General features: G+C 43.0%; 2 protein-coding genes across 3 annotated transcripts in view; one reads left to right on the top strand and one right to left on the bottom strand.

The window, feature by feature from the left end:
• Positions 1–1,559: 1,559 nt before the first annotated feature.
• znf593 (zinc finger protein 593) lies at positions 1,560–18,668 on the bottom strand. 2 transcript variants are annotated; one of them, XM_055656592.1, is made up of 4 exons: positions 18,632–18,668; positions 7,056–7,269; positions 3,367–3,429; positions 1,560–1,811 (listed from the first exon to the last, which is right to left on the bottom strand). In XM_055656592.1, the coding sequence occupies exons 2-4, from the start codon at positions 7,253–7,255 to the stop codon at positions 1,679–1,681; spliced, it is 396 nt and encodes a 131-aa protein (XP_055512567.1). In that variant the 5' UTR covers positions 7,256–7,269; positions 18,632–18,668; the 3' UTR covers positions 1,560–1,678. The 2 variants fall into 2 exon arrangements, with proteins under 2 accessions (XP_055512567.1, XP_055512568.1); XM_055656593.1 differs by lacking the exon at positions 18,632–18,668 and adding an exon at positions 8,314–8,469.
• Positions 18,669–19,014: 346 nt separating this feature from the next.
• Positions 19,015–26,464, top strand: part of rlf (RLF zinc finger) — a 49,777-nt gene continuing 42,327 nt past the window's right edge. Inside the window, exon 1 of the mRNA XM_055656583.1 lies at positions 19,015–19,207. Coding sequence (XP_055512558.1) covers positions 19,079–19,207 — 129 coding nt within the window. The 5' untranslated portion in view covers positions 19,015–19,078. The remainder of the gene's footprint in view (positions 19,208–26,464) is intronic.

Consider the following 26,464-nt stretch of genomic DNA (forward strand, 5'->3'; position numbering starts at 1 on the left):
GAGTTACTCCAGCACTTTTGTCTTTTGTTTTGTAAACCGCCATCTCTTGTTTCTGCAGGCCAATATACATGCTGCCTTACAGAGCAGTGTGTTTTGTGTTAACATGGAAGGAATTCCAATTGATGCTGCAAAGGTCTTGTGCCTGGTGATGTTGTAGCCTGCAGCAGGCAATCAAACCCGTGATGCACGAGGATCTCGAAATAAAGTGAAATGTACGAAGAAGATTTGCAGATGGCCTCTGCAGCGTTCTATAAATAAAGTTGCAGCCCAGGAGCTGTTGGGCACATGACACAGTCCAACAGGATTTTTTTTTCTTTTCATTTTAATATGTTTTATTTATTTATTTATTTATTTATTTATTTTATGATACTTGACTGTAAGGAAAATTCATTTCATTGTCTCTAGTATGAGATAATGACAATAAATTGAATACAACACAACAATGGTTGTTTATAGGTTACACAAAAAAAGCTGGAGAAACTCAGCGGGTGCAGCAGCATCTATGGAGCGAAGGAAATAGGCAACGTTTCGGGCCGAAACCCTTCTTCAGACTGATAGAACGATCAATCATGTTTAAGAAAGAACTGCAGATGCTGGAAAATCGAAGATAGACAAAAGTGCTGGAGAAACTCAGCGGGTGCAGCAGCATCTATGGAGCGAAGGAGATAGGCAACGTTTCGGGCCAAAACCCCTCAGGAAGGAAATAGGTAACGTTGCCTATTTCCTTCGCTCCATAGATGCTGCTGCACCCGCTGAGTTTCTCCAGCTTTTTGGTGTAACCTTCGATTCTCCAGCATCTGTAGTTCCTTCTTAAACAATGGTTGTTTATAACTGGTGTGATTTATACCACTTTTCTGGAAAAAAAAAACCTTTCTGAGTTTAACCAGTACATTAATTTTTGAATTCCCTGCATCTTCCCGGAGATGGTTGTTAGATGTTAGATGGCGATACATGAAACTCCAGATGCTCCTCGCCTCCAGCTCTTCACCCCCCCACCCCACCCGCCCCCTACTTTCAGCCTGAAGACGGGTCCCAACCTTTCTCCAGGGATGCTGCCTGACCTGCCGAGTTACTCCAGCGCTTTGCGTCCATCTCTGGAAGAACTCAGCGGGTCAGGAAGCATCTGTGGGGGGAAATGGGCAGATGATGTTTCGGGTCAAGACGCTTCTTCAGACACTTGTTGAACCATGATTAAAACTAGATTTATATTGGTAATACAGGACAAGTAACCTACAATCCTGACCTCAGGTGCTGTCTGTGTAGAGTTTGCACGTCCTCCCTGTGACCACATGGGTTTCCTCCGGGTGATCCGGTTTCCTCCCACATCCCAAAGACACGTGGGTTTGTAGGTTACTTGCCCTGCGTAAATTGCCCCTAATATGTAGGGAGTGGATGGAAAAGTAGGATAGCATGGAACTAGTGTGAACTGGTGATCGATGGTCAGCATAGACTTGGGTTGAAGGGCCCGTTTCCATGCTGTACGTTTCAATCAATCAATTCAAGATGCTGGACGATAGCCACATTCAGCCAATAAAGCATCACGGTTTGCTTCGTGTTACTGGTTTTGGGCGTATTTTTAATATAATTTTAACTTGAAAGATGGTCAATAAATCAGCACGATCAAAGCCAGTTCTTAATTAACAGCAGTTGCAAGAACAAAACGTATCTTGTCCATGAGTTATGTTACTGTCATTTCCTCTTCCGCGGCCTGTGTCTCGACCTTGACCTTCTTTGCTGGGATGTAGGATCCCATCCCGGCTGCTCGCTCTGCCTCCTCCTGCGTGTACGGTTCTTCCCTCAATTTTTTTAGTCTGGAAAGAAAACAAACCTACAAAAATCAGGACAAGAGCTTGATGCCTTTGATTTTATTCATCAGCAAAGGTTAGCAGATCTCTGTCATGGTTTTGTTCCAGGAGTCAATTGCATTTGAGACACTGATTTAAACATCTTCAACTGAGGATGACTACCCCAAATGGTCAACAAGTTTAATTTGTTAAGTCCCTGATACAGGTGAAGTTGTGTCTCTAATCTGTCAAGCATAATGCTGCATTGGACAAAGGAGACAAGCCAGGATTCCCATTATCAAGCACCAAATAAACTCTTAGAATTGTGCATGCATAAACATCAGAAATGGTGACATCAAATTTAGGTTTGGAGATTTCCTCAGTTCAGAGTAACAAGCCATTATTATGCAGAAGATGTTGTGGAATTGGCTTTCATGATGGCCAGCGGGTGGGGACTGAGACAATGGAGGGAATGTAAACTATTCCAAATTGCCGTCCTGTAATCTCGACGGAAACATGCTCAAATAAAGCTAATGAAAGATTCAGGAGATCTGCAATGCCCCATATCATACCCTGGTGTGTACAGTACATGAGTGGCCAAATGGACAAAGTGCCAGGGATTTGTTGGATCAATTGAATGGTATCATACATTAACACTCGATATTAATCCCATTTATAAGATGATATCATATATCATGACTCAATTTCAATGGCATTTCTTGACACATCCCAATTAAAGCATATTTTGTAAGATGCACAGCAAGTGTCAGAATGTGGTTTGCTGAAAGGAGGCAGAGGGTATTGGTGGATGGTGCCTTTTATAAATGGAAGTCTGTAACAAGTGGTGTAGCACGGTGACCAATTCTTAGATCGTTGTTGTTTGTAATAATGGTGGTATAATGAGTTACGTTTGCTGGAAAGTTGGCCGGCGCAGTGACAGATGGAATTTAACTCAGACAAGTGTGAAACCAGATCAATTTTTCAAACCAGATCAATTTTTCAAGACACGGACACCCTTTACCGAAATCTTACAAGGATAGTATGGTGCAACACCTAATTATGGGTTGGGTGAGGTGGGCGGGGGGGTGGGGGGGAGATGACGAGGGGCAGGTATATCTCCACTTTATTCTTTTTTTTCTTTCTTTTTTTTTCCTTTTCCTCTCTTATATCTTTATTCACTCTTTGGCCACGCTACTTTGGCCACACTACTTTGCTAGTTTAGGGGTTCTATCTTTTCACTTTGCACTTTTCCTTTCCCTTATTTTCAGGCAAAGAAAAAATGTATTAGAGAAAAAAAAGACAAGTGTGAGGTAATGCACTATGGAGGGTAATAATACTGGAAGGACACTTACGGTAAAAGGCAGGGAACTAAAGAGGTACAGCACAGTGGAGTACAGAGGCAAATAAATAAACCATGGGTCTTTGTCCCAAACATTAAGGAGAGGCACTGTAACATGCAGGCGTCAGGGTTGAAAGGTCTGTTTCCGTGCTGCAGCTTTCTATGATTTGATGCCTCAGACAATGCTCATCTTCCCGAAACATTAAAGAGTCTTGGACTGCCTTTCAAGACAATTAACATTACCTGCGTTTGTGAACTTTTGTTCTGAAGTGTTCTTTGAGACTTCTCTGATCAATAAAATATCGCCTGCAAATGAAGCAATAAAAGGTCACTAAAATGATTTGGAAACATTTTAAACCGACGTGACTATCTATTAATTCTTTATATTTTGCTCCCTCACCTTTCAAATCAGTTTCCAATTATCTCCTAATGCACCTTTGGTCACTGCTGCAGTAGACAATAGACAATAGGTGCAGGAGCAGGCCATTCGTCCCTTCAAGCCAGCACCGCCATTCAATGTGATCATGGCTGATCATCCCCAATCAGTACCCAGTTCCTGCCTTCTCCCCATATCCCCTGACTCTGCTATTTTTAAGAGCCCTATCTAGCTCGAATCAAATTCAAGCATCCAGAGAACCGGCCTCCACCGCCCTCTGAGGCAGAGAATTCCACAGACTCACCACTCTGTGAGAAAAAGTGTTTCCTCGTCTCTGTTCTAAATGGCTTACTCCTTATTCTTAAACTGTGGCCCCTGGTTCTGGACTCCCCCAACATCGGGAACATGTTTCCTGCCTCTAGCGTGTCATAGAAATTAGGTAACATAGAAATTAGGTGCAGGAGTAGGCCATTCGGCCCTTCGAGCCTGCACCACCGCAAAGTGTCCAAGCCCTTAACAATCTTATATGTTTCAATGAGATTCCCTCCCATCCTTCTAAACTCCAGAGTGTTCACGCCCAGCCGCTCCATTCTCTCAGCATACGACAGTCCCACCGTTCTGGGAATTAACATTATAAACCTATGCTGCACTCCCTCAATAGCAAGAATGTCCTTCCTCAAATTAGGGGACCAAAACGGCACACAATGCTCTGGGTGTGACCGGGAGGGCCCTGGACAACTGCAGAAGGACCTCTTTGCTCCTATATTTGATTCCTCTTGTTATAAAGGCCACCATGCCATTCGCTTTCATCATTGCCTGCTGTATCTGCTGCTCTCCTCTCCTTTGAGTCACCCTTTGGTCAATGGTTCTTTATTATCATATGTACCGAGGTACACTGACATTTTTGTTTTGTACACAGTTTAATAAATTATTACTATACACAAACACAATTTCAGATTAAGTACAAAGTGTATAGAAATAGCCCGCTGAGACTGCATACAAGTCGGCAGCTTTTGGCACCATTTTCAAAGTCGAGGCAACAAGCTAGCATTACTGTATAAGAAGGAACTGCAGATGCTGGAAAATTGAAGGCAGGCAAAAGTGCTCGAGAAACACAGCGGGTGCAGCAGCATCTATGGAGCGAAGGAAATAGGCAACATTTCGGGCCGAAACCCTGAAGGGTTTCGGCCCGAAACGTTACCTATTTCCTTCCTGAAGGGTTTCAGACCGAAACGTTGCCTATTTCCTTCGCTCCATAGATGCTGCTGCACCCGCTGAGTTTCTCCAGCACTTTTGTCTAAGCTAGCATTACTATTATTGATCATTTCTTGTATTACTGATTATTGTCCCTGAATTTGTTGTTTTGTTACATTTTATGTGCAGCAAGTGAGAATTTCACTATTCTATTACCAATGCATATGACAATTACCTTGCATGCTTTGTCCTGCCTCTCCCCTTTTGCAGCTTTCTTCTCTCCCCCCCCCCGCCCCCCCGCTCCCAATATCTGAAGAAGGGTCTCAACATAAAAATGTCACCTATCCAAGTTCTCCAGAGATGCTGCCTGAACCACTGGTTTACTCCAGCACTTTCAAGTCAAGTCAAGTCAAGTTTATTTGTCACATACACATACGAGATGTGCAGTGAAATGAAAGTGGCAATGCTAGCGGACTTTTGTGCAAAAGACAAACAACCAAACAAACTATAAACACAATCATAACACACATATTCTTTTACATAATAAATAATGGAAGAAAAAACGTTCGGTAGAGTTAGTCCCTGGTGAGATAGGCGTTTACAGTCCGAATGGCCTCTGGGAAGAAACTCCTTCTCAACCTCTCCGTTCTCACCGCATGGCAACGGAGGCGTTTGCCTGACCGTAGCAGCTGGAACAGTCCGTTGCAGGGGTGGAAGGGGTCTCTCATGATATTGTTGGCTCTGGAGTTGCACCTCCTGATGTATAGTTCCTGCAGGGGGGCGAGTGAAGTTCCCATAGTGCGTTCGGCCGCATGCACTACTCTCTGCAGAGCTTTCTTGTCCTTGGCGGAGCAATTCCCAAACCAGATGGTAATGTTCCCGGACAAGATGCTTTCCACCGCCGCTGCGTAGAAGCACTGGAGGATCCCCGGAGACACTCTGAATTTCCTCAATTGCCTGAGGTGGTAAAGGCGCTGCCTTGCCTTACTCACGAGTGCTGAGGCGTGTGATGCCCATGTCATATCCTCGGAGATGTGGACTCCCAGATATTTAAAACAGTTCACCCTATCCACAGGATCCCCATTTATCCTCAATGGAGTGTACGTCCTCGGATGATGTGCCCTCCTAAAGTCCATGATCAGCTCCTTCGTTTTTTTGATGTTCAAGAGGAGGCTGTTATCCTGGCACCAGAGTGCTAGACAAAGTGTCCTTTTGTGTACTCTTAAACTTAATCTTCAACTCTTGACATCGAATATGAAGTTAGCGTTAGTTTGGCTTAGAGATAGTTTAGCCTGTTGACCGAGTTAATAATCCACGTCAAGCTCTGGTGTAAAAATGTCCCTCAGCATTGTCCAAGTGCACACAGAACAAGCGAGATTTAGCACCGGATTTTTAAAACTTTATTCTCCTTGGGTGTTTTGCTTGTCTGCTTTTCTAAACTGCTGGGAACGGAGGGAGTTTATGGAAGAATTAGTTTTTAAACTATTTATTATTTTGAGGTTTAAAAGTACTTTTAAATAACTGGCTGCAACTAGGTTTGACCTATAACAATAGGAAAAGTGAAGACAGTATCTCCTCAGTGTCCAATAAACAAGTTAGTGGACGAGTCTTGTCATCTTCATAATCCTCACCCCTCCCTCTTACTACCTTCAGCAAAATCAGTTTTATCACATTCCAAAATTCCAAGCACAGAATGGACTGAAAGGGCCTGTCCTTTGGACATCTCTCTGATTGCAGATGTGTTCAATACAATACCATTAAATGTAACATTCCCGCAGAAGATAAATTGCTCAGGGGAAGTCTTTTAGGACCGGGATGAGAAATAAAAAATTTCAGAGTGGTGAATCTGTGGAATTCTCAGCCGCAGAAGGTAGTTGAGGCCAGTTCATTTGCTATATTTAAGAGGGAGTTAGATGTGGCCTTTGTGGCTAAAGGGATCAGGAGGTATGGAGAGAAGGCAGGTACAGGATACGGAGTTGGATGATCAGCCATGATCATGTTGAATTGCCGTGCAGACTCGAAGGGCCGAATGGCCTACTCCTGCACCTACACTATGTTCTATGTTGGCCCGGTGGGAAGCTGTTGCAAAACCTGGTCGTTCTGCTCCTTATATTGCGATACGTTTTGCCCTGAGGGCAGCAGAGTGAACAGTCCGTGATGGAGACGTGTGGGATCTTCTATAATGCTGTTGTTCTTGGACAAGCAACGTTTGCACGCAATGTCTCGGATCGAAGGCCGCTCCACATCGGCCCAACTTCGTTCTCGAACCCCGAGACTCCGTCCTTGGCCCCCATCAGACCTCGACCATCTAAGATGTACATTAATGTAAATAACACATTGTTGATACAGGACAGTTACTTACGCGCAGTGCAAGCAGTAGAACTGTGCATTTCCAGTAACGTCGCAGTCTGCAGCCTGGTGCAGTAATTTGCTTGCATTTTCCGGTTTCATGTCTTCATGAACTTGGTCTAAATCTTTAGTTCGCCTTTTGGTCTTCCACAGCTTTGCCATGTTTTTCTTTCTGCCATTGTTGTGATTCCCGATCTTCTTTGACCGAGACATTTCCACCAACAATCCTGAAAGGAAAAAAGGTAAAACTACCATTTGACATTTGGTAGGTAGACCAAAAAATGCTGGAGAAACTCAGCGGGTGAGGCAGCATCTATGGAGAGGAATGGGCGATGTTTGGGTCGAGGCCCTTCTTCAGACTCATCAGTCTGAAGAAGGGTCTCGATCCGAAACGTCGCCTCTTCCTTCTCTCCATAGATGCTGCCTCACCCGCTGAGTTTCTCCAGCATTTTTCCAGCATCTGCAGTTCTTTCTTAAACATTTAACATCTCGTCGTCACCCATCCCTTCTCTCCGGAGATGCTGCCTGCCCTGCTGAGTTACTCCAACATTTTGTGTCTATCCTCAGTGTAAGCCAGCATTTGCAGTTCCCTATTTAATTTAAATTACTGCTGCTGAAAAGAACAACAAAAATATTTTTCTCTCCATATATATTCCCTCCATAGATGCTGCTGCACCCACTGAGTTTCTCCAGCACTTTTGTCTACCTTCGATTTTCCAGCATCTGCAGTTCCTTCTTAAACAAAAATATTTTTATAGTTTGAAATTCAATTGCCAAGTGACATCTTGATCCCTAGTTGTTGCAACATGCTTGGACTAAACTTGACAGATTCATTCAGAGCAGTAACATCCACCAAACCATGATAAACAAGGATGAAATCACAGAGGGTGGAGCAACATCTGTGGAGGCCTAGTAGAAAAGCGATGGATGTTTGGGGTCCAGGCCCTGCCCTGGAGAGGTGAAGCCACGGGATCACCCAACAAGCCCAAGATCGACACAACATGAACATGTAACATGCCGGTGTAACTCAGCGGGACAGACAGGCGGGCAGCATCTCTGGAGAGAAGGAATAAGTGATGTTTCCCCCGTCCCTTCTGTCCAGAGATGTTGCTGCTGCCTGTCTGTCCCGCTGAGTTACTCCGGCAGGTTGTATCGATCTTGGGTGAAAGCCTGCAGTTCCTTCCTACAGACCGACAAGCGTGCCCGGCCTAGTCAAAGTAGCCTTCCTTCCCTCCTTCAGCCCCGCGGTGGAGCCGCCTCCCACCACGCACCGTCCGGACGCGAGAGGAAGAGGAGTCCGAGGCCACGGATGATGAAGGAGGTGGAGGGAGAGAGGAGAGTCAAGCCGCCACCGCCGCCGCGCCTGTATAGAAAGAGAATCGTCGGCTTCCGGGAGCTCGGCGCGTTCCCGTGCGCGCTCCCGCCGCTCCATGCGCGCCCCCCCCCGTTCCAGGCGCGTTCCCGTCCAAAGATACATAGAAACATAGAAAATAGGTGCAGGAGTAGGCCATTCGGCCCTTCGAGCCTGCACCGCCATTCAATATGATCACGGCTGATACTAATAATAATAATAATAATAGTAATAATAATAATTATAATAATAACTTTATTTATAGACCACTTTAAAACAACCACAGTTGCAACAAAGTATAGTATATAGTATAGTATAGTATAGTATAGTATATCTTTATTGTCATTTCCTGAGTATTCGCATACCCAGAGGAAACAAAAAAACGTTGCTCAACCAGTGTCCATTCAGTGTGCATGAAAAATAAATAGAAATAAAAAAAATACATGTATCATGAACAAATTTAACACTCTACTAAACATTCAACAGGCGTTCCGACCGGCAGCGGCACAACAGTGGCTCTGCTGCAGTGTGGGGGTTTGTGCGCGATACTTGGCAGGGGGCAAAGTCCATTTAGCAGTCTTATAGACTGTGGGAAGAAGCTGAGGAGCATCCTGCTGGTTTTGCAGCTAATGCTCCTGTACCTCTTCCCAGATGGCAGGATGGAGAAAATGTCATGCGATGGGTGGTAAGGGTCTTTGATGATGGAGATGGCTGTCTATCCTGTCTAGTTGGTGCCGTTCGTACGCCTTGCAGCTCCCGAACCAGGAAGTGATGCCGTAGGTCAAGTACTGTACATGACTGATCATGGACTGATCATCCAACTCAGTATCCTGTACCTGCCTTCTCTCCATACCCCCTGATCCCTTTAGCCACAAGGGCCACATCTAACTCCCTCTTAAATATAGCCAATGAACTGTGTGGCCTCAACTACCTTCTGTGGCAGAGAATTCCACAGATTCACCGCTCTCTGTGTGAAAAAAGTTTTTTCTCATCTCAGTTTTAAAAGATTTACCACTTATCCTTAAGCTGTGACCCCTTGTCCTGGACTTCCCCAACATCGGGAACAATCTTCCTGCATTTAGCCTGTCCAAACCCCTTAAGTAAGTTTCTATAGGATCCCCTCTCAATCTCCTATAGAGGAGCGCTCCTCTAGGATCTTTGCTCCCACCGGCTGCCTCCAGCACACAATGGCAGCGACGTTCTTGGTTTCTTGGTCCTCCAAATGGAATTTAAACTGGAGGTGGTGGAGGGAGGGCTTAAGCCAGGAAGGGTTATTGGGAAGAGAGAGCTACTTTAAATTTAGTTGCATCTGGTTGGGTAACTATAGCAGGGTGGAGATTATTCCCATGCTTTTACTTTTTGAAAGGATGAAACAAAGCTGAAACAAAGTCTTCCATTCCAGAGAGTCAAGAGAGTTTATTGTCATTTGTTTAATGAAGGAACTGTAGATGCTGGAAAATCGATGGTAGACAAAAATGCTGGAGAAACTCAGCGAGTGCAGCAGCATCTATGGAGCGAAGGAAATAGGCAACGTTTCGGCCCGAAACGTTACCTATTTCCTTCCTGAAGGGTTTCGGCCCGAAACATTGCCTATTTCCTTTGCTCCATAGATGCTGCTGCACCCGCTGAGTTTCTCCAGCATTTTTGTCCAGAGTTTATTGTCATGTGTCCCAGATAGGACAATGAAATTCTTGCTTTGCTTCAGCACAACAGAATATAGAAGGCATGAATACAGAACAGATCAGAGTGTCCATATAGCATTGTATAAATATATACACACATGAATAAATAAAACCGTGTAGCGGCGCCCGCTAGCACACGCATATGTCGAACCCGGCGTTCGGAAGCCGCGGTCATGTGACTCGGGAGGGGCTGCTTGTTTCGCGGGGTTTTTCACTTGTGCACGTTAGTTCAGCGCTGACCACCATTGTGGGCAGACGTGTCTGGAGAACCTGTATACTGGATATCGAACTTTTGAATAAAGATCTGTTTAAAACTCCAGTAGTCGTTTCTCAGACCACTGACACAGATAAAGTGCAAATAAACAGATAGACGCGGAATGCTGGGGTAACTCAGCGGGACGGGCATCTGCATCTCTCCTGCCCTCGAGCAGTTGCTGGATAGAGTGGATGATTGAGGAGGAGAGGATGTGCGAGAGTCTTGGAGCAGAGGGCACGTCTCAGAATAAAAGGACGTACCTTTAGAAAGGAGATTTTAAAATTTGGAGATTTAAAAAGGACGGATCTCTTTGGCCAGAGGTTGGTGATACTGTGGAATTTTTGTATTCCAGTCCTCTTGATATAAATGCTAGCATTGAATTTACCTTACTTACTACCGATTCGACTTGCAAATTTACTTTTTGGGAGTCCTGCACCAGCACTCCCAAGTCCGTTTGCACCTCGGAGCCCCCGGAGGAAACCCATGTATTCACAAGGAGAACATGCAAACTTCACACAGACAGCACTCCAGCTTAAAGATCAAACCCTGGTCACCGGCACTGTGAGGCAGCAGCTCCACCACCTGTTTTGAATAATTTGCATGAAATTTGAGTAAAGTGTGCTTAATGAGCCTTCTCTGTACATTGATATTTCACTCTGAAGAAACTGCATTTCAGAACAATATTGATGAAAGACTACATGTTTTATGGGGGTGAGTATTTAAACTAAGGCCTCATTCCTTATGTGTAATCGAAATCGGAAACATCTCAGATCGGAAAATATATGTGGGGAAGGGAACAGATTTATTCGTTGATTATCTTTCGACAACTATATTGTGCAAATTAATTGCCTTGTTTCCTACATCATAATAAAGGTTTAAAAAAACAAAACATTTTTAAGGTGCTGATTATCAAAAAATGTAAGGGCACTCTGAGTTAATGACATATGCTTAGGTATCTATTATACATGTTTCTATGATGTGTAGCATCCTGATCTAATGTCTTTTCCAATTTTGGTTCCACCAATTCATCTCAGTATAACCTTCTATTCTCTTCATCACACCCATGCCTCTGATTTAAAAAGCAGAAGCATAAACGAGCCAAAGGTAAACACAAAATGCTGGGGTAACTCAGCGGGACTGGAGAGAAGGAATGGGTGATGTTTCGGGTCGAGACCCTTCTTCAGACTGGTCAGGGGTGGGGGAAAGGGAAACAAGACATATAGATGGTGATGTAGAGAGATATAGATCAAATGAATGAAAGATATGCAAAAAAGTAACGATGGTAAAGGAAATAGAGGCATTGTTAGCTGTTTGCTCAGTGAGAACAAGAAACTGGTGCGACTTGGGTGGGGGAGGGATGGAGAGGGAGGGAATGCAGGGGTTGCTTGAAGTTAGAGAAATCAATATTCATACCATGTTACTTCTTCTACCCCAATGCTCCAAGGATCTTTTCAGTCTACCTGTGAGGCAAGGTCATGACTTCATTTGAACATTTCATCCATCTCTGCTCAATGTTTTTTTTACACTTGAGTCTTTGGACTAGATTTGAACCGACAACCACCACGAGTAGAAACGAATGCCGTCAACTGAACACGTGCTGACACATATGTTTTAATTTTTACAAAGTATCTCACAAATGCTGATATGATTAAAGAGTAAATTTTGGTAGAACTATAATTAAAATAATTGGATTCATACAATATATTTATAGCGCTATTATCTTTAAATCCGAGTAAATAAAGTGGCAGTTTTCTGAAAATATATTTTGAAAGCTTTGTGGGAGGTGGGAGTGTATTCTCCAATGATTAAATTAATCGAGGAAACATTTAACAATTCGCCACTGAACTGATTCCATTGGGCATTAAAAAATCAGTTCATGCTGAACATTTGACGAGTGCAATATGTAGCTTATGCTCGAGGGAGTATTGTCAATTATCGTAATCTTTTGAGGTTGGGTGAAGGCTAAGTAGATCTCTTGTAGAATTTTCATCGGGGAGAATGCTGTGGACCAAAATGAAATATTGCACTTGTGGAACCAAAATCCCAGCTTGTTGCGATATTCTCTGATGGTTTGGTCTGTAAACACTGCAGATGTGATAATAAACCATGCAGATAAGAATGGTTCCCAGGTTTAATTCTTGGTCTGTGCTAAAACAGTTGTTTTGAGAGTAATTCTATGTAATAATTGGCTCCATTCCCAATGGACAAAAGGGGAAAAAAATCCAAACAGGATCACTGCACAGTCTGAAGAAGAGTCTCAACCCGAAACGTCACCTATTCCTTCTCTCCAGAGATGCTGCCTGTCTCACTGAGTTACTCCAGCATTTTGTGTCTATCTTCACTGCACAGTGAGGTAGTCAGTAGGGCTGCTGCCTCGTAGTGTCAGAGATCCGGGTTCCATCCTAACCTCGGGTGCTGTCTGTGTGGAGTTTGCACGTTCTCCACGTTGGTTCCGTCTGGATGCTCCGGTGTTCAAGTTCACATTTATTGTCACAACCCCAATTAAGGTAGTGATATTTGAGTTGCCATACAAGTAAAAAGAACGCAATACACGATAAATTTAACATAAACATCCACCACAGTGGAACAGTGGCATCAACATTCCTCAAGGTGATGGAAGGTAATAAAGTTCAGTCATCTTCCTCCTTTGTTCACCCGTGGAGGTCAGGGCCTTTGCCGACGGTCCGCTGTCTGAGCCTTCTCGTCGGGATGATGGAAACTCCGGCACTCTGGTGTCAGGACAACGGCCTCCTCTTGAATGTCAAAAAAAACTAAGGAGCTGATCGTGGACTTTAGGAGGGCACAACATCCGAGGACGTACACACCATTGAAGATAAATGGGGATACTGTGGATAGGGTGAGCTGCTTTAAATACCCGGGAGTCCACATCTCAGAGGATCTGACATGGACATCACACAAGCTGCCGCACTGGTGAGTAAGGCAAGGCAGCGCCTTTACCACCTCAGGCAATTGAGGAAATTCAGAGTGTCTCTGGGGATCCTCCAGTGCTTCTACTCAGCGGTTGTGGAAAGCATCTTGTCCGGAAACATCACAATTTGGTTTGGGAACTGCTCAGCCCAGGACATGAAGGCTCTGCAGAGAGTAGTGCGTTTGGCCGAACGCACTATGGGAACTACACTCGGCCCTTCCACCCCAGCAACAGACTTTCCAGCTGCTACGGTCAGGCAAACGCCTTCTTTGCCATGCTGTGAAAACAGAGAGGATGAGAAGGAGTTTTTTCCCAAAGGCCATTAGGACTGTAAACTATCTCATCCGGGACTAACTTACTGTACCAATTTAATGTAGTGTGGTGTCTTTTTTTTAAAATGCTGTTTCTTTTTTTTCACTCCCACAAATATGTAATTACTGAGATTCTGTTCCATTCTGTTTTGCAGTTTTTTTGCACAATCGCGAGCATTGCCACTTTTCATTTCACTGCACATCTCGTATGCGTATGTGATGAATAAACTTGACTTGACTTGATAAGACATACCGAGAAACATTAAAACATACATTTTAGACGCACTAAAAATAACGAAAAAAGTTGAAATAACACACAGGCTACTGGTGAGGCTGCCATCTCGGCGCCACCCGGTGGTTGATGTGCAGATAATTAACTAATTGGCCTCTGCAAATTGCTCCCAGTGTGTACAAGGTGGATGAGAGAGTGGGATAATATTGCATAGAACTAACGTGAATGGGTGATCGATGGCTAGTTTGGACTCGGTGGGCTGAAGGACCAGTTTCCATGTTGTATCTCTAAACTAAACTAAACTAAACTAAACATTAATTAATGACTACTGTTAGAAAGTAGTTGCTGAATAAGGGCAAAATTAAGTAAAAAGATGATTCACCCCCTCAGTTGTGATATGAGAAACGACTGCGATAGAATGGTAAAATGTAAATGAAAACTAAACACTACTCGAAGATGCCACCTACTGCCTGTGAGCCCTGAATTTTTCAGATATTTCGCTCTGATCCTAATGTTTCACTATTGTTAGAGCTTACACATTGCAAGGTGTGAGACCCCCAGAATTGTTGTTTCTGATAAGACAGGGAGGTCCAAAAGCTGTGTCTCTATGAAGTACAATAAGTGTGAACTGGATGCAAAGCAATTTAACCCCTGTGAGTTTCGTCCTGGATAGCTGTACTCAAAGGGCATCAATCACCCTATATAGACAAGGAAGCTTGTTTTTCAGCAGTATATTCTGTTGTGTAAGAGCGTTAGGTGGATATCTTTTGTCTCTAGTCATGTTCAGTCTTCAGTCCTTTAGTTACAGTTCCATGGTTTCTTTATTTTACTAGTTATGACATTAGTTATATTAGTTAAGGTCTCCAGATAATGTAATGCTTTGCTCTGATGCCATATAACCATCGTGGTTGAATAAAAGTTTTTAAACGCTACTACTTAACTTGGCAAATCATTAAGAATTCAGTGATCCTACACTACAAAAAGGTATTTTGAACATGTTTAGTCATATTCACCTAAACTATGAAAACACAAACTGCATGTTTATTATGTTCTTTTTTTAATATATCATTGTTTTATTTTTTCATAGTAAATACCCTATTTTATCTGTTTGCTGTTACAGAAATAATAGAATTCTGATACCATTCAGCCCATTGTGCTCCATGAGTTATCCAACGAGCCGCTCAACTCTTTTTCTCCACAGCTTGCAACTGTGTACATGTTTTAATGTCCCATGTGCATGAATATTACTTTTCCTTCTCATTTTCACCATCTCTAATTTACCATTTTTGCTTGTACTTCAATTTCATTTTTTTTTAATTTATTGCATGAATAGTGTTTCTATACTACATTTAACAAGTGATTCATTGGTTGCATCTGTATCAACTTGAGATGATGAACAAGAGTACAGGACTTCCATTTAATTTGATGTGTCTATTGCAAATTTATGATTGCTAAAGTTATATTTTAAAATGTTTTGTCTGCTTTCCTGTTGTTATTAAGGTCTGCAGAGGAGTAATTGTGGATGATGAATTAGTGATAAATGTAATGTCATTCTTTCCAAATGTTGCCTCTGCTGTTTCTATTATTTTCTAGGAGGGGAACAAACCCAATTATAAACCACACTCAAATTATTCTCTGTATGAATTTTCTACGAGTACACTCCCTAGTATGGATATTTATAAGTAACACTAACTCTAGAAGAGTTGTGAGACCTAAACAAAGTAAGGTCAATGACAAGTAGATGTAAGGAACTGCAGATGCTGGTTTGCCGAAAAAGGAACAAACTACTGGAGTGACTCCACTGGAAGTCATCGAAAACTGACCTTTCGGGTCGGCACCCTTCTTCTTGAGTCTGAAGAGTGGTCCCAACCCAAATCGTCCGTGTCTTCCAAAGATGCTGCCTGGCCCAGGCCAGAGCTGTTTCCTGACCCACTGAGTTACTCCAGCACCTGTGTCGTTTTTTTTAAGATCAGTGACAAATACAAGTCCATGGATAGGAAAGGTTTGGAATGATATGGACCAAATGCAGGCAAATGGGGCGAGCTTGGATGGGGGGACTTCACATTCGGCATGGATGAATTGAGTTGAAGGGCATGTTTCCATGCTGGAAGCCTCTATGAGTTTACCCTGAAAATTTAGGGTCCAGCAGATCCTTAACAATTAGCTTGCTCAAACAAAAGCTTTGATAGGAAATTGACGGAAATGAATGGCAACACTTTAACATAGAACTTTACAGCACAGGAACAGGCTCTTCAGCCCACAATGTTGGCGCTGAATATTGTCAAGCAAGACTAACTCCTCTGCCTGCACGTTTTAGTTTTAGAGATACAGAGCGGAAACAAGTGTTGCGGCCCACCGAGTCCATGCTGACCATCGATCAGCTGTACGCTAGTTCTACGTCCTACAAAGCAGGAGAATTTTTATAGAAGCCAATTAACCTACAAACCTGCATGTATTTGGAATGTGGTAGGAAACCGGAGCACTAGGGAGATACCCCACTCAGTCGCAGGGTGAACATAGAAACTCAGCACAGACACCACCTGTGGGATCGAACCCGGGTCTCTGCACTGTGAGGCAGCAGCTCCACTGCCTTACCGCAGCAGTACAGTGATCCATATCTCTCTAATCCCTGCATATCCATGTGCCGATCCAAAAGCCTCTTAAATGCCACATTCATATCTGCCTCCACCACTCTTCCTGGCAGGATGTTCCAGGCATTCACCACCCTCTGTGTAATAAAAAAACTTGCACCACGTTTTTTAAGTATTGTTACAATAGTAAAACAGGCGAACTGTGGATTTAAACATTTGGAGACACTGAGTGAGTGAGGCAGCATTATGGATAAGAAAACAGTAAACATATCAGGTTGACTATCTTTCATCAGAATTGTACATTCACTTCAGAAGTTGAGATAACAAAAAAATATCCAGTATTGTTGTTGGGAGTGATCTTGACCCCATTTTAAGAATGACTAATGTTCCTTTTCTGTTGGCGGATCATTTTAACTTGGAAGAGATCTGCGCTGTCAAACGACGTTGAACTGAATAGCTCACTGCTTTCTCAAGAGAATGTAAAAGATCATCTGATGATGACCTCTGTGTCCATGCCAAGTTTTTAATTCAAATACAGAATATGATGGTTGCTGCAAGACCAGAGATTATTACCCATCCCGGGGTGGAAGATTGCAACTTTCACGTGGTCCGCCCTGTTTCGCCGAATGCAATCAACCCGGCGTGCACAATCAAATAAGATCAAATGGAACAACTTTGTCCTACAACTTTAGGCTGTGCACGCCATACGCAAGAAGATTACCCATCCCTATTCAGAACGATGCGGAAAGCTACCTTCATGAACCACTTAAGTCTGTGTGGGTTATGATACTATCAGCCACAATACTGTTAAGGTCAAGTTTATTGCCATATGAACAAATACAGTAAGATTCAAGTGCAACGAAAACCATGTTTACAGCAGCATCACAGACACATAGACACACAAAACTAAATTATACATCAAATCTAAAATTTCTAAAAGATAGAAAACTATGAAAAAAACAAGGAAACATAAACGACAGTGCAAAAGCAAGGGGGTTCATGAATAATGAAAGACCTAGATTGAGTGGATGTGGAGAGGATGCTTCATCCTGTGGGAGAGTATAGGACCAGAGGGCACACTCAGAATAAAAGGACATCCCTTTGTAAAGGAGATAAAGAATTTATTTAGCCAGAGGATGGTAAATCTGTGGAATTCATTACCACAAACGGCTGTGGAAGCCAAGTCATTGGGGTATTTTTAAAGCAGAGATGAATATGTTCTTGATTGGTAAGGGTGTATAAGGTTACAGGGAAAAGACAGGAGATTGGGGTCAAGAGGAAAAAATAGATCAGCCTTGATTGAATGGCAGAGTTGACTCGATGGCCTAATTCTGTTCCTATGACCTAGGAGCACGATTCTGACACGTATTTGTTATAGTGATTTCCAATGCAGCTTAACTGAGTGTGTGGCTGAAAAGACATTTTGGAGATGGTGGCACTTCAATCCTCCAACCAGATCTTGTCAAATCTTTTGCATCCGTGGTCAGTTAGGTTTACAGCCCACAGATGCAGCTTGACCCACTGAGTTACTCCCAGCATATTGTGTATATCTTCAGTGTTAAAAAACTAGGATCTACTGTTCTTTCGTACACACTCAATAAATACCGTTGTGTAGGAAGGAACTGCAGATGCTAGTTTACGATAGAACTTTATTTATCCCAGGAAGGAAATGGTCTGTCAACAGGGCCACTGGAGATCAGTGGGTTTCACTGGATTACACTGGAGATCAGTCGGTCAGCAGCCTGTTTCGCTGAGTTACTCCAGCATTTTGTGGCTATCTTCAACAATAATAATAATAAATAATAATATATTTTGTCATTGCACATAGGTGCAACGAGATTTGGTATGCAGCTTCCATCCGATAGTCATAACTTAAACAACTAATAACATTTAGATACCCCGAGAAACATGATTTATTTTTTTTTAAAAACAGTAAAACAGTCTAAAGTGCAAATATGTCTGTGCCGGGTCGATGTGCGTGAATACAGTTCATGGGGGTGGGAGGGGGGCCGGTGCAGAGCAGCGATATCTCTGGGGAATACCAATAAATACCATTGACTGATGAAGGCCAACTGTGCCACTTTGTTTTTCACCACTTTCGGCCATTGGGGACGAAATGGAAAACTGTAACGTTGTCGGCGCCCTAGATGTGGCGACACTTTATACAAAACAAAGCACCTCACTGTGACAGGTCACATGTAATAATAAAGTACCATTCATTTCGGGGAACTATGTACCTGTCTGTACTCCTACTCCTGTACTCCGCTCTACAACCCTGGTTGACCTCTAGGGCATTTCCAGTGCGCTGGTGGGGAGGTTGCAACCTTCACGTGGTCCACCCTGTTTCGACTAATGCAATCAACCCGACGTGCACAAACAAATAGATGTAGTGTTTTTGGTGTCTACAACTTTAGGCAAGAAGAATCAGATGTTGGGATCAGGTGTTGTCCTTGAAGCGCACTCGGCGGCTCTGACCCAGATTATGGCGGCGCCCGAGGGGCTAGGCCCCGTTGCTATGGAACGTGATGACGTCGCGGAGAGGACGTAGGGGGCGAGGTCGTGGTCGAGTGTATTCGCGTCACGGGGGGGGCGTGGCCAGGCATGCCCGGTGACGTCATGGCGAACGTACCCTCCTTCCGCTCGGTCACGTGAGCAGTGTCTACGCGCAACAGTGGAGAGCGAAGATGGCGGACGGAGAGAGCGAGCAGGCCCCCGAGCCTTTAACCGAGCGGCTGCGGCTCGTCCAAGGCGAGCTACGGACGCACGGCGTGTCCCCGGAGTCTTCTGCGCTCTACTGCCAGCGTTTCTGCGAGGTGAGGCGAAGGTTGCTGAGGCTGAGGTGTTTGTGCAGAGGCTGGGCACGGAGGAGGTAGAGAGAGAGAGAGGGGGGAGGGAGGGGATGTGCTGCTCTGGTGGAGGGGGGCCTCTTCACCACCTCCTCCTCCTCCTCGCCTCTCATCGCCCTCTTGCTGCCCGTCCACGGTCACCCAGCCCCAACAACAGCAGCAACAACAACACTCCCTCCTCGTCCCCTCTCGCCATTTCCACTCCTGCTTTTTACACACAAAGTGTAATCTGCAAGAAAACATCGTGGTGCAAAAGTTAACCTTTACGTGAATTCTTGTTTGCTATGCTTATAGCGACGCACCCGAGTACTAAATAGTTAAACGGGTTTTATTACACCCCCTCCCCTTGCCCAGTCTTCCCTCAATACTGAACAATAGCCTGAGCAATCAGGGCAGAGGAGGGTGGAAAATAAGCTGCCAGATCTTTACATTGAACCCTCTATCGACTCCAGAAAGAAACACTCGATTGTCTTAAAATATTTTCCTTGCTGTTCGTCAAGTGTAACATTTTAATCGTGCAGGGTTTACCATGAAAATACTTGTAGTTTCACTGCAGTGACCGATCGAGGTTTACCCTTTTCTCTGACTGGCATCTGTTTGAGTCGGCAATTGGCAACCAGTTCTTCGCTGTTTGCAAATACAGCCGATCTGTTTTAATTTCTGTGGACTTTTGCTTCTGTTTAATCGAACTTTTGATGAGTTAATCGTAGCATTTAAAAAAATGCTGATTTTGAGGCTTTCCTGAAAATGAAACAGCTGCAGTAGTTTGTTGATATTCTGTTGGGATAATGGATGTGTGTTTTTGTATGTTGTTGTTCAATCTGGAAATGTTGCACGATCATGTAAAATCTATCAAAATTAATTCAGGATTTCTAACAAAGCAAAATTCAACGATAGGATTTCATGCCTTTAATATTTTTTATTTATTATGAATTAAATGGTTTAATAGTTATTTGTTTGGATTGATCACAATACAATTTTCCGTGGCTTCTTTATAATTTGAGTGGATTGTCACATTTCCTACCGACGGTAGTTTAAGTATGCATTAGTTTGAAAGTAAAAAAAAAAGGATCTGACATTGAATTCAGCTTGGTACAAGCCACATCCTTCCAGGGTTCTAATTGTTCTCTGGTAGAAATGTGATGGTGGTTAAATAGCAATGCTCCTTCAGGTTGCCTCATTTCATTCAGCCAGGATAAAGCAATGCAGTGGGTATATGTGCAATTAATGATGTTGTAACTGCAGTGTTAGATTGAGTATTACAGTTTTTGAAATGTTATATAGGTCATAATCCATATCTCATTTTGTATGTTCTTAGACCCTATTAAAGCTATTTGGAGAAACTTGGGTAAAGCACTGTTCATCCTGTGCTCTAGGTTTCAGGGAATATAATTCCAGGAGCTTCAGTAACTCGACATCTGATTTTTGCCGATGATAGAAATATTGTAGAGTGATTATTTTGTGGCATTCAACTGTTCTCAATCACATTGTAATGAATTATTTAATAAGCATTTTATTCAATGCTTCAACTGTTTCGCATAGTTTCTAACCATTGGTCTTATTCTGTTGTGCCACCATCTCAAAGAAATTTTACATTGTTTATATTTTATGATGGAATAATTTGATATTAAATTATGTGATTGGATATGTTCCATGCCTTTATCATTTTTTTTAAATAGAACAAAAAAAATAGCTGTTTGATTAGAAATGCATTGATCTCAAACAACCAAAAAAATCGAATTCAGTACAGTTTGATGTTTGAACCAACGATGACACAAGGCGGCAGATGCAATAATCTTGAACAAAAAACAAACTACTGGAGGAACCCAACAGGTAAGGCAATATCTGTGTTGGGAAATGGGCGTACAACATGTCTTGTCGGGGCCCAGCTTCAGTCTGAAGAGTCCTGACCTGAAACGTTGCCTGTTTGTTTCCCTCCTTGGATTATGCCAGACCCACTGAGTTCCTCGAGTAGTTTGGTTTTGCTCCAGAATAAACCTGCTCTCCATTTTCTTTAACACAAAAAATAGCACTTGAATAATGTAGGGGAATATGTTTGGTTCCCTTCAGATAAGTTATCATTGAATACTCAATTCCACCACAGTGAGATAGACTACATCAGAATGACTTCCTAGGTCCCAACAGATTCAGGTTAGTTTTTTTTGGTCATATACATAGAGCTATGAAATATCTTATTCACATCGAGTGTCTAGAATACACAGTATATATGATAATAATAGATACAACAATAAATACAATGAAGAATTCAAGAATAAAGAGTAAGCCATTTAGAACGCAGACGAGGAAACACTTTTTGTCACAGAGAGTGGTGAGTCTGTGGAATTCTCTGCCTTTGGTGGAGGCAGGTTCTCTGGATGCTTTCAAGAGAGAGCTCGATAGGGCTCTTAAAGATAGCGGAGCCAGGGGATATGGGGAGAAGGCAGGAATGGGGTATTGATTGGGGTTGATCAGCCATGATCACATTGAATGGCGGCGCTGGCTCGAAGGGCCGAATGGCCTACTCCTGCATCTATTGTCTATTGAATGTAAACAGCAGGATGGTGCAATTCGAAGAAGTGCTGAAAAAAAATCAAGAAAAGAATGTCCCAGTACAGGACAGCGCAGTTCACTGCTTAATTTGTGCTCAAAGTTCCTTTGAGGTTGCTTGGAAATGTTGTGACAAATAGTGTGATATCACATTGGTTGTCATGGTTCCTAATGAATTGGAGTAGGAGTTGGGCAGAGGAGTGAATATTATATGTTAAAACAGTGTGATTTGTTTGGTCATTCATTTGCTAGCCTTAGTTAAAAGCAAACACGCCAGATTCACTGCACATTTTGGGGTGTTATTCTATTCTTATTTTATTTTCTGAATCCCAATCGCAGGCACACCTGATGCTAAACCATATTGCTACCTTTCTTAACTACTCTACCGTCTCTTGATTTCAACCCAACTTGACTGTTGCATAATACAAAGTATTTGGAAGATTGAAGTCATTGTCTACAGTTTCCAGCATGAGCATGAACTCTGTTTCTTGGCCAGTGTCTTCCCATTGTAATCCATTCTACCATCTGAGACAGAAAAAGCCTGTTTTCAGCTGTAATGAATCTCTTGGTCCTTATGTGGGGCTTTATTACATCTAGTTTCAACCACTCTTCCTTCCTTCTCTCCCTTCCTATCATCCCATTTCCTCACCCTGACATCCTGTCCCAGAGATGCTTTATTTCTAAACTTCATTCTAATTTTGTCCAACTCCATCTTTGTCCTGTCCACCCACAACCATCCAAGATTTCTATGAATTCTCTTCTGACAGCTTTTGCTTCCTTAGTTTTATTTACTTCGTAACGGGCAATTTACCTTTGGCACCCTTGATGGTAAGTTTTGGAATTTCCTATCAAAATCCTTCTGCCTCCTATTAGGGTCTTGGTGAGACCACACCTGGAGTATTGCGTACAGTTTTGGTCTCCTAATCTGAGGATGGACATTCTTGCCATAGAGGGAGTGCAGAGAAGGTTCACCAGACTGATTCCTGGGATGTCAGGACTTTCATATGAAGAAAGACTGGATAGACTCGGTTTGTACTCGCTAGAATTTGGAAGATTGAGGGGGGAATCTTATAGAAGCTTACAAAATTCTTAAGGGGTTGGACAGGCTAGACGCAGGAAGATTGTTCCCGGTGTTGGGGAAGTCCAGAACAAGGGGTCACGGTTTAAGGATAAAGGAGGAAATCTTTTAGGACCGAGATGAGGAAAACATTTTTTCACACAGAGAGTGGTGAATCTTTGGAATTCTCTGCCACAGAGGGTAGTTGAGGCCACAGTTCATTGGCTATATTTAAGAGGGAGTTAGATGTGGCCCTTGTGGCTAAAGGAATCAGGGGGTATGGAGAGACGGCAGGTACAGGATACTGAGTTGGATGATCAGCCATGATCATATTGAATGGTGGTGCAGGCTCGAAGGGCCGAATGGCCTACTCCTGCACCTATTTTCGATGTTTCTATTGTGTGAAACGCTGAAAGTTTTCCCCATTGACTGCGTTTCATGGTTATCTTCATTTTCTTGTTTGTCTTCGTGGCTATTATTTGATTGTCTCATTGATACTTTATTCGTGTCAGAACATAGAACAGTTCCACAGGGACAGGCCCTTCCACCCATCATGTATGTGCTGAACATGTTGCTAAATTAAGCTACTCTCTTCTCAATGGTACTTTACTTTCATATGTATATAGGTACAGTGAAATTCTGTTTTTGTTTTTGTTTTTTTTTGCTTCCAGTTCAGTAATCATCCTCCACGTCAGCACAATCAAACCTAAGAACAAAAGTGTAATAGTAGATAACACTGAGGCAGTACACGAGAGTTGCTATCTTGTACCCTTCCTATTCACAGTTGTCAAAATGTTAGTTTTGGGTTGGTCATAAAGGCCCATTGTCCTGGTGGCGATACTGCGTAGTAGGGGTTGACTTGGCCACACAATATTGTCGATGTTCTCCACTGCTGCTCCACCACTCCATGCCACTGAAGGCCACGTCTGATCCGCGTTTTTCGGCCTCTTGTAGTGGCAGCCAATCTAATCGAGCTCCAGGCTGCTGCAGAGCCCACTCCACTGATGCATCGACCTGTGAATGTGCATCCCTCACCTCGCATGGCCACTGCTCTTCTCCAATGCCCAGGGCACCTCCTACAGCCAACCTCGGTATTCCCGGAGTGCCTCCAAGGATGGGCGAGTTGCGTCAACGGCCTGCTCCGGTGAAGCTTGATCTATAGCCCTCCATTCCCTGTGTATTTGCATACCTAAAAGCATCTTAAACATCACCATCATATCTGCCCCTCTCACCTGGCACTTTTTGTTGTTTGTTATCTAATGAGAGCTATGTTTACATACTTGTGCTGCTGCAAGTAAGAATTTAATTGTTCTGTTTGGGATATATGACAATAAACCGCTTGACTATATAAAAAAAAAAACACTTCCCCTGCAAGTTCCCTTAAAACATTTGGCCTCTGACCTTGAATCTATGTCTCATGCTTTACAATTCAACTTTAGGGGAAAGAAGATTCTGATTGTCGACCCTAACTATGCCTCAGATGTATAAACGCATATCAGGTCTCCTCACAGCTCCTGCTGCAGAGAAACCAATCCAAGTTTGTCCAATCTCTCCTTATACAATGCCCTCCATAATGTTTGGGACAAAGACCCATCATTTATTTATTTGCCTCTGTACTCCACAATTTGAGATTTGTAATAGAAAAAAATCACATGTGGTTGAAATGCACATTGTCAGATTTCATTAAAGGCCATTTTTATACATTTTGGTTTCACCATGTAGAAATTACAGCTGTGTTTATACATAGGATAAAGGGGAAATCCTTTAAAACCGAGATGAGAAGAAATTTTTTCACACGGAGAGTGGTGAATCTCTGGAATTCTCTGCCACAGAGGGTAGTTGAGGCCAGTTCATTGGCTATATTTAAGAGGGAGTTAGATGTGGCCCTTGGGGCTAAAGGGATCAGGGGGTATGGAGAGAAGGCAGGTACAGGATACTGAGTTGGATGATCAGCCATGATCATATTGAATGGCGGTGCAGGCTCGAAGGGCCGAATGGCCTACTCCTGCACCTAATTTCTATGTTTCTATGTTTCTAGTCCCCCTCCCCCCCATTTCAGGGCACCATAATGTTTGGTACACATGGTTCACAGGCATTTGTAATTGTTCAGGTGTGTTTAATTGCCTCCTTAATGCAGGTATAAGAGAGCTCTCAGCACCAAGTCTTTTCTCCAGTCTTTCCATCTCCTTTAGAAACTTGTATTGCTGTTTATCAACATGAGAAGCAAAGTTGTGCCAATAAAAGTCAAAGAAGCCATTATGAGACTGAGAAACAAGTATAGAACTGTTAGAGACATCAACCAAACCTTAGGCTTACCAAAATCAACTGTTTGGAACATCATTAAGAAGAAAGAGAGCACTGGTGAGCTTACTAATCACAAAGGGGCTGGCAGGCCAAGGAAGACCTCCACAGCTGATGTCAGAAGAATTCTCTCTATAATAAAGAAAAATCCCCAAACACCTGTCCGACAGATCGGAAACACTATTCAGGAGTCGGTTGTGGATTTGTCAATGACCATTGTCCGCAGAAGATTTCATGAACATAAATACAGAGGCTCCACTGCAAGATGCAAACCACTGGTTAGCTGCAAATCTTCATGGATGATAATGAATTCTGAAGTGTATAGACGCATCCTATCTGCTCAAGTTCAAACAAATGCCTCAAAACTCATTGGCCGGCAGTTTATTCTCCAGCAAGACAATGATCCCAATCATACTGCTAACGCAACAAAGGAGTTTTTCAAAGCTAAAAAATTGTCTTTCTTGAGTGGCCAAGTCAATCACGTGATCTGAACCCAATTGAGCATGCCTTTTATATGCTGAATAGAAAGCTGAAGGGGACTAGCCCCCAAAGCAACCATAAGCTAAAGATGGCTGCAATACAGGCCTGGCAGAGCATCACCAGAGAAGACACCCAAAACTGATGATGTCCATGAATCAAGCAGTCATTGCGTGCAAAGAATACGCAACAAAATACTAAACATGACATTGCTGTGTCCCAGACATTATGGTGCCCTAATATTGTGTGTGGGGGGGGGTCTATGTAAAAACACTGCTGTAATTTCTACATGGTGAAACCAAAATGTGTAAAAATTGCCTTTATTAAAATTTGGCAATATGCACTTTAACAACATGTGATTTTTTTTTTCTATTACAAATCTCAGTTTGTGGCATACAGAGGCAAATAAATAAATGATGGGTCTTTGTCCCAAACATTATGGAGGGCACTAGCTAATACTCTTTAATCCCAACAGCATCATGATAAACCACTTCTGCACTCTCTCCCAATCCTTCATATGCTCCTTGTAATGTGACAACCAGAACTGTGCACAATACTCCAAATGCAGACAAAATCTTGACCCTTGTACTCAATGCACCTACTCATGAAGGTAAACATGCCATACACCCTCTTTACCACTCTATCTACTTGTGTTGCTACTTTCAGAGAGCTATGGACATGGTCCTCAAGATTCCTCTGTACTTCTGTGCTGTTACGAGTCCTGCCATAAAATGTATACATTCCCTTACATTTGTCCTTTCAAAGTGCAGCATCTTACAATTCTTTACTCATATCTGTAACTGATCTATATCTTCCTGCATCCCATGACAGCCTTATTCACT

This window comes from Leucoraja erinacea, chromosome 26 (genome assembly GCF_028641065.1).
Source record: "Leucoraja erinacea ecotype New England chromosome 26, Leri_hhj_1, whole genome shotgun sequence".
Taxonomy (NCBI): Eukaryota; Metazoa; Chordata; class Chondrichthyes; order Rajiformes; family Rajidae; genus Leucoraja; species Leucoraja erinaceus.

What these genes read in the sequence shown, in the direction of transcription:
- znf593 (XM_055656592.1), bottom strand. Translation starts at nt 7,255, where the DNA reads ATGTCTCGGTCAAAGAAGATCGGGAATCACAACAATGGCAGAAAGAAA. An exon ending in TTCTACTGCTTGCACTGCGC is followed by an intron (nt 3,430 to 7,055) that starts GTAAGTAACTGT and finishes CTTCATTTGCAG; the next exon opens with GCGATATTTTATTGATCAGA. An exon ending in ACAAAAGTTCACAAACGCAG is followed by an intron (nt 1,812 to 3,366) that starts GTAATGTTAATT and finishes TTTTCTTTCCAG; the next exon opens with ACTAAAAAAATTGAGGGAAG.